General features: G+C 42.7%; 1 protein-coding gene across 1 annotated transcript; it reads left to right on the top strand.

The window, feature by feature from the left end:
* The first annotated feature begins 1,008 nt into the window (after positions 1-1,008).
* tacr1b (tachykinin receptor 1b) lies at positions 1,009-8,359 on the top strand. Its single transcript, XM_028601901.1, has 5 exons — positions 1,009-1,336; positions 2,965-3,140; positions 4,385-4,579; positions 7,511-7,661; positions 8,159-8,359. The coding sequence occupies exons 1-5, from the start codon at positions 1,106-1,108 to the stop codon at positions 8,357-8,359; spliced, it is 954 nt and encodes a 317-aa protein (XP_028457702.1). The 5' UTR covers positions 1,009-1,105.
* Positions 8,360-8,799: the final 440 nt, after the last annotated feature.

Below are 8,799 nucleotides of genomic sequence, written 5' to 3'. Positions count from 1 at the left end.
GTAAACCTATTCTGATATAACCTCTAAATACAATTATGAACCTGAAAATGAGCAGAATATGAGCACTTTAAAACACATTCAGTTGTTACTGAATGAACTGAAAACAACTTTCTTTTCTGAAAGTATGTGTGCAGGTAGAGCAGATTAACCCCTTTCCCACCCTGAATTATATCCTATCGGATATACCCTATCGGATATAATTCATATAATTTAGCCTCTTATAATGTCTCATTCATCATTTATTCTTGCCATTATGCAGGCTACTGTTATACGCCACAAATAGAAACAAAGAAAGTCATCACATTAATAAAGGCCTGAGCCAACATCATCAGATTGACACAGAGCGATTCAGGACTAATCCTGCTGCTGAGAGCATTTATTCCAGATACATTATGTGTCTTGTTTCAGGGTCATTCGGAGTGATTTCCAATAGCTGATACATTGGCCACAGACATGAGTAATCACTGTGTGTGAGGGGGGAAGGGACAGAGGGGGTTGGGGGAAGCTAAACACAGGCACGTGCACACATAGACATCAGAGGAGGGGCTAGAGCACCTGCACTATCCCCCCTCTAGACCAGGGGTCTTAAACTATTTTTAAGCCAAGGACCTCTTAACTGAAAGAGACACAGAGCAGGGACCCCCTACTAAAACTAAAAGTAAAAAACTAAAATAGAGTTGCATATTTAACTGGACCTACAATAACGTGTAGGGCGTGAGCCCATTTCCAACTAATTGTCCGTGCACATCCCTGGTTAAACAGCCTGAATGTCACTGAAATTGCATCTTATCCAGGTCACGTTCTAATTAGGGGCCGAGCCCCCCTAAAGGTCTGATCCTAGAATCGCCCCTGCTGAATGTCAACGGTTCGCTGGCGAGCTGCGTCGTGCGTTTTGGCACGGTGATGTCCTCCGGAGCGCGCGGCTTCACGGTGCTTAAAGACCGCTCCAATGTGAGGATTTAGTTGTGCGCTTTTTTCTTTTTTAACTTTTCTAGATTTTCACCCCAAGCATTGCTGCTTTACCTCCCTAAAGAGGAATCATATTCCGGTGAGAGAGGACGCTAATCTATTTTTAACATCCAACTCAGCCAAAAGAAACAGAAACATGGACTCTCTCTACAACGCGACGGATTTTAACGCCACCACCGGGACAAACGTCTCCGTCAACGGCAGCGGCAGCGACGGCTTCAACCAGTTCGTCCAGCCGGCGTGGCAGATCACTCTCTGGGCCGTGGCTTACTGCAGCATCGTCGCAGCGTCGGTGCTCGGTAACACGGTGGTCATCTGGATCATTCTGGCGCACAAACGCATGAGGACCGTCACCAACTACTTTCTGGTGAGCATTAACTGTTAAAAGAAAACATGTCCAAAGGGTTTAGGACAGATTTGGAGTCTTACTTTATTTTTGTGAACCCACTAACTTTGTCTACAAAGGTTTCATCTGTTTCTATGATCATTTCATCATCCATACACCTTCACTGTTTAACTGAATGCAGTATAGAGGTGGATGAATAATGTCTTTGTCATCATGTAGTTTAGTTTATGTATATGTCACCATTATGTGTACCTTTTTAATGTATAGTGAATGAGTGCTGTATGCCTGCTGGCTGTCTCTATGTTAGTCTTGTGTCCCCTGCCTAGGGACTGCAGATGAAAAGTAGTTATTTTTACTAATTCTGGCATATTTACATGGTGTTTTTTTATACAACAATGTTCATAAATATGCACGGTCCCTATCAAATAAACCAATAAAATAAAATAAAAAATAAAATAAATTCAGGAAATGGTGCTCGTGAGTTATCTAATCCATTTCATCATTCTATATGCCAAATTTTATATTCACAAGCAGACATTTTCTAATTAATTTCCTAACTTTGTACCTTTCCTCATAGAACTAAAATCTCTTCTCAAAGTCACTTTGCGAATTTATATGTCTACATGCACTTATTTTCATTTATTTTTATTGAATGAATATGTTATTCATTCAATAAAAATAAATGAAATTTTTTTTATTATTGTTTGTATTATTTTGTGTTTTTAAAAATTACACTTGATGTGTATGTGCTATTGAGGTTTACCTGATTCTTTGTATAATGCATTTTGTCAAAAAGTGGAATTTACCCAGATGTCAGGTTTTGTTTGATGATCTTATTTTGGAACTCTTAGTGTTGCTTTTGGGAGCTTTAGAAGACTGAGCTTTAATTTGTGTCCCCCCACTAAAATGGATTGAAACATTTTATTATCTGCAAACTCCTGACTGAAAGCAAAAGTACTTTTGTGAAATGAAGATTTCTGCTCCTCCAGCTGAAACCAGCTGCGTCCCTGACTCTCAACCCAGAGAGGATAATAACTGAACCACTCTATCATTAAAGACATTTTCTAGTTATTGGTACACCAAATAAATGCAGGGTCAGTTAAGTGCATTCAAGTGTTCATAATTGTATTTAGAGGTTATATCAGAATAGGTTTACATAGTTTAATTTTCAAAAAACACCATATTTTTGTTGTGCTGCACGTTGCTGCAGCTCCTCTTTTCACCCTGTGTGTTGAGCTCTCTGTTTTAGCTACAGAGTGAGACATCTCACTTCTGTTCCATCTTTGTTGGGAGTCGCATATGTGTAGTAGCTAGGTAAGGACTACTAGCCAGTCAGAAGCAGAGTATGAGGGCGTGCCCTGACAGTACCTAGGTAAGGACTACTAGCCAGTCAGAAACAGAGTATGAGGGCGTGCCCTGACATTAGCTAGGTAAGGACTACTAGCCAGTCAGAAGCAGAGTATGAGGGCGTGCCCTGACAGTAGCTAGGTAAGGACTACTAGCCAGTCAGAAGCAGAGTACTTAGGCACTGTGCATGTGCGACTCCCAACAAATACAATTATGAACCTGAAAATGAGCATAATATGAGCACTTTAATGTCTTTGTAAGGGAGAAAACCAAGCATCGTTAAACTCTCTGCTCTCCTGCAGGTGAACCTGGCGTTCGCCGAGGCGGCCATGTCAGCGTTCAACACGGTGATCAACTTTACCTACGGCGTTCACAACGACTGGTACTTTGGTTTGGTTTACTGCCGCTTCCACAACTTCTTCCCCATCGCAGCCATATTCGCCAGCATTTACTCCATGACGGCCATCGCTCTGGACAGGTGTGTGTGTGTGTGTGTGTGTGTTATGGCACTGTACGTCTTCAGATAAATGTGTATATAAGAGCCATTCTAAAGATCTTAAATCCCACGCAGCCCAGAAATCTTTGACCCTCCACCCCAGGACTGGAATCAAAATGAGAGCGCGTACCTTGAGGCGAAGTATAGAGGATCTTTTACACTGCTGCAATATAGAGGAAATGTTATTTAATATCAAAGTTTCCTCACAGTTTCTCACTTGCATTGCTTTCTGCGACGTTATGAACAAGGGGGAAAAAAATGAAAACAAGAGGCTGGATACAGCGTTCGAGGCGGAGCCCCGCTCATTGCTCTGAGAGTTTCTCAGAGGAGCACGAAGCCACATCATGGAGCCAAACATTTCCCCGAATGATCGTGGCTGCTTCCTTACTGTGCGGCCCATAGAGAAGGCGCACTAAAGACATTTGCTGGCCGAGCCAGCCACTTCCTGTCAAATGTTATCAGACCGAATGGATCAAACTCTGATAGGAAAACGAATCATTTCGCGGGGGTTGTGACGCAACATAAAATTGCAAGGCACTGTATCCGTGTCACATTCTCATTAGGGGCTGGGCCCCCCTAAAGGTCTGATCCTAGAATCGCCCCTGGAGCAGAGCGGTACCTCGCAGTGGAAACACAACAGCATTAGTTGAGTAATTCCACACAGTAAACTTATTTTTTTTCTGATTAGCCCAGAAGAAGCAGAGTATGAGGGCGTGCCCTGACAGTACCTAGGTAAGGACTACTAGCCAGTCAGAAGCAGAGTATGAGGGCGTGCCCTGACGGTACCTAGGTAAGGACTACTAGCCAGTCAGAAGCAGAGTATGAGGGCGAGCCCCGACGGTACCTAGGTAAGGACTACTAGCCAGTCAGAAGCAGAGTATGAGGGCGAGCCCCGACGGTACCTAGGTAAGGACTACTAGCCAGTCAGAAGCAGAGTATGAGGGTGTGCTACGCTAGCAGCTAGGTGAGCATTATAATGTGTGTTCCAAAGTGACCACGTTGGTCTCTGAAGTAAAGGCTGGACTACAATAGAGCTGTTTGGAGCAGTTGGTGAACAGTGTTTTCTGGTGGAGATGGTAAGTCCCTTTGGGGGGGGGGACTTTGGGCCTTTTCACTTTTTAAACCTATAACATGCACAAAAAAAGATACATAGCACAATAAAGGAAAGGGGAAAAGCCAAAAAGCATAATATGAGCACTTTAACAGAATATTTCTGTGTCTGTCAGATACATGGCGATCATCCGCCCGCTGCAGCAGAGGCTGACTTCCACCGAGACCTATGTTGTGATCGCTGTGATCTGGATGCTGGCTCTGCTTCTAGCCTTCCCTCAGTACTACTTCTCATCCACCGCGCTGCTGCCGGGACGCACCGTCTGCTACATAGACTGGCCGGAATACACCCCTGTGGACTTCAGGAAGATGTGAGTACAAGGGCTTAGGTTTACTTTCAACATTTATCATTTATAATTTTATAATGTATACTTTTTATTATACATTATAAAGTGGGGGGAATTACAATTTACACTCTGTTTGTTAGAAATCACTGCACACAGGCCTGAAATACACACACACACACACACACGCTCAGAACCTATTCATGCACTAATGGAGAGGGGCCGGATTTTGCCCGTGGGCCTTGAGTTTGACACGTGTGATTTAAATGGAGTCTGGTGGGTTTGATGGGCAATTTCGGGGCTGTTTCATGTTTAACTAAAAGGATCTTACTTTTTAACTAAAAGGTCTATCTCTGTAGGGATCCTTTCCATAATGTTGTCAGACACTTAGAATAACCTGAGCCTTATCAGCGGCAAAAATAGAACTTTTAGTGGACATTAATTTCAAAGATTGTTGTTCCCGTCAGTAACTTAGACACAAAAACAGGAAAAAAGGGTGCAGGTAAAAAAAAAAACGAAGTTACCCTTTAAAGCAGTGTTTCTCAAATGGTGGTACGTGTGACCGTAGGGGAGTACTGCAGGGTGTACGTGAGATTATTATATTTTTTTAATATGTTAATTTAAAAAATATCAGTCCTTCATAATTCCATGAAAAATTATACTATTTAATACATTAATTTAGTCATGGATTTTAAACATTTGAAGTAGCATTTGAGTGTCTTTCATTTACAAAGTTGTTGTTTAGTAAATCAGACAGTGGTGGTGCTGCGCTGTAATGTACCTCTTTATATAGCCAAAAAAATGCTTTGGGGGGTCCTTGGCTCAGAGAATATTTCCCAGGGGGTAAATTATTGAAAAAAAGTTTGAGAACCACTGCTTTAAAGGACCAAATCCTTAAAAAGAAAATGATTTTGGGCAGCTGGTATATCAAATATTTGATATCCAGTATTATTCTCTTCTCACCATATATATCCTGCGGCTCCAACACATCTCTGTGGGTAATACGGTTTGATGTGTTGTCATCTCACACTGGACAGGATACCTGCAGCTTCAGGGCTGGATGAAGCTGCACAATCAGCATTCTTCTGAGGGAGTCATTCAATAAATAAAAAAAAAATAGACCCCCGCAGCTGAAATGACTCACGTTCAGGTGATGAATACGACTGTGAGGAATCGTCCTCAATTTATCCTGGAAATTATCCGCGGAGCTAAAAGAGAGAAAAAGGGCATTTGATGAATTTGCTTTCAAAAGGAATTATTATTAGACCTTGATTGTAAAATTGACATGGATACATGGAAACAGATTATGGCTAATAATGGTAAATATATCAAGGAAGATAGGGGGAAATGTATTCAGTTGCACCGGTCCCACTAAACAACCAAAATAGGCTTTTCAAAGTAGGACAGTAAGTACCAACACATGTTGGAAATGTAAAACAGAGATGGGCACCTTTTTTGCATCTCATTTGGGAATTTTCTATGGTCAAACCATTTTGGCATAACATACAGGAATTCATAGGGACATGGGCAGGATTAACCATGCCAGTATCTCCAAGACAATGCCTTTTGGGAGATAAAACCGAAAAGCTGACCCTGACAAAAAGCGCATATTCAGTTCTGATGGTTGGGATAGCCTCTGCTGCCAGAATTATATATTTGAGACACTGGAAATCAGCCATAAACCCAACAATATAGGAGTGGAAACTCCTCAGGAGTGAGACAGCATCATATGAAGTTATGCTAGGCTAGGATAAGGGGCCAAGACCCTGGGACACTGGGCAGTCCCTCCAGAAAAACGTGATTATGCGATCACATAATTCAGTGCATAATCAGCCAAAGTCTGCATATTTATGCGGGGGGGAGGGCCCCCGCATTTTTTCAAATACGCAGCACTTTCGCTGCATAAATTGCTGATTTCCACGCAAAATATGCGGGGCTTGCATGATTTCATAATCCCCGCATTTTCGTTGCAAAAAAGTCCCATTATATATCTTAGCAGAAAGTTGAAAAATGTTGCGTTTACTTCACACGAGAGCAGCCATTTTCCCCTGTTACCATGGGAACGTTATGAAGTGACGCAATTACGCGAAATTTCATCGCATAAAATTGCATAAATATCCCGCATATTCCATCGCTTTTTTTAAGAAAACGGGCTGCATAATCAAGGACTTTTGCCCGCAACAATGACAAAAAAGGACTGACTGGGGATCTGGGATCACTTCATGGCCCACCTGACTTCTAACTAGCAGCCTGATTATGAGCTTGTAACCGGATCTTTTTGCCAAATTTTTTATTTAATTTACTGATATTTTGTTTGATTGTTTTATTTAACTAATACTACTGTACTTTTTGTCTGCTCAGCTTGTAAATTTTTCACATTCCTTGTGACCAGGAAAACTTATGCCTTGACTGAAATGTTACTTCACTATCTAACCTTCTCATCTTATCTGTCTTCTGTAAGCTGTACCATATGAGCTGTTGTTTGTCACATTTGCAAATATAATAATGACAAAATGAATTATTATTATTATCGTCCATGGCTGCCTCGTCTCACACACACGCCTTCTCAACCTCTCTGCAAATTAAGGAAGCTTTAATTTAGTGGTCCGGATTTGTATTTGGGCTGGAGATTAGAAATTATAAACAACCATTGCTATGCCAGCCTTTAAGAAGGTGTTTGAAGGAATCAAACAGCAAAGATGTGTTTGCACGGTTGAACAAGTCCACCACCAGTGGAAAACTCAAAAAAAAAAAATCCTGTTTTGCACAGCTGCATGTAAACGACAATATTAGTGGAATATTTATTTTCATAAGCCTTGAAACAGTACTCAACACACTGTGCACCAGCAGTTCTGAAATACTGGATGGATGGGTCTGATAAATGACAGCAGTTCTTCCTAGTTCAAATCACAACACATTAATCATATTTTTGTTCCTCCTCATCCTCTCATGTCACAGATACTATGTGTGTGTGACACTGCTGATCTACTTCCTGCCCCTTTGCATTATGGGATGTGCGTACACGATCGTGGGCGTCACCCTCTGGGCGAGTGAGATCCCCGGAGACTCCTCTGAACACTACAAAAGCCAGCTGACTGCCAAACGCAAGGTGAAACACACACACACACACACACACACACACACACACACACACACACACACACACACACACACACACACACACACACACAATGCCTGTTTCACTATCTTTGTGGGGACCCATCATTGACATAATGCATTCCCTAGCCCCTAACCTTAACCATCACAACCAAATGCCTAACCTTAACCCTTACCCTAACCATAACCTAATTCAAACCCTAATCATACAACCAAGTCTTAACCCTCAAACAGCATTTTAACCTTGTGGGGTCCAAGCATTTTGGGCCCCACAAGGCTGTGCAGACCCCACAAGTATACTGGATCCCCTGGTTTCTGGACCACACGAATATAGTAAAACAAGCCCCCCACACACACACACACACACACACACCTTGTGTCTTCCTATCAAACACTATCATTTAATTGAATGGTTTTTAAATCCCCCGCATGAAAACAATAAAAAGATGAATTTAAACCTGCCGTACACCCTGTGGGTTTCTGTGGCAGGTGGTGAAGATGATGATCGTGGTTGTGTGTACGTTCGCCGGCTGCTGGCTGCCGTATCACATCTACTTCTTACTGCACCAGTTCTTCCCCGATTTATTCGAGCAGCGCTACATCCAGCAGGTGTATCTGGCCGTCATGTGGCTGGCCATGAGCTCCACCATGTACAACCCCATCATCTACTACTGCCTCAACAGCAGGTAGGTCGTCCGCTCGGAAAATGTGTGGCTGTTGGTGTGCTTCTCTCTCTCTCTCTCTCTCTCTCGGTCATGTGGTAGGTAATCTGTATTTGGGTCTGTAATCCTGCCCGTTTAATCCATCCGGTTATGAAATCTCTGTCTTCCTCTCGGCAGGTTCAGAGCAGGTTTCCGGCAGGTGTTTTGTTGCTGTGTTCCCACCGTCGGCAAGGAGGAGCTGCAACTCAAATCGCCGCGCTACCTGCACACACAGGTGAGTGCAGGCCTGGAGTTTCATCATGTTCTTCCTCCACAGCGCTGCGGAGGAGGGTCTGGCCAGTCCACACAGCATTCCAGGATGGGAGAAAAACATGCTCTGGTTTATTGGCCTTTCTTTAAACCAATCACAATTGTCTTCGGCACATGTACGTTCAAAAGTGGTTTTAGTCGTGCAACGGGAAACTCTGA

This window comes from Perca flavescens, chromosome 16, assembly GCF_004354835.1.
Source record: "Perca flavescens isolate YP-PL-M2 chromosome 16, PFLA_1.0, whole genome shotgun sequence".
Taxonomy (NCBI): Eukaryota; Metazoa; Chordata; class Actinopteri; order Perciformes; family Percidae; genus Perca; species Perca flavescens.
This window is presented reverse-complemented; position numbering and strand designations above follow the sequence as displayed.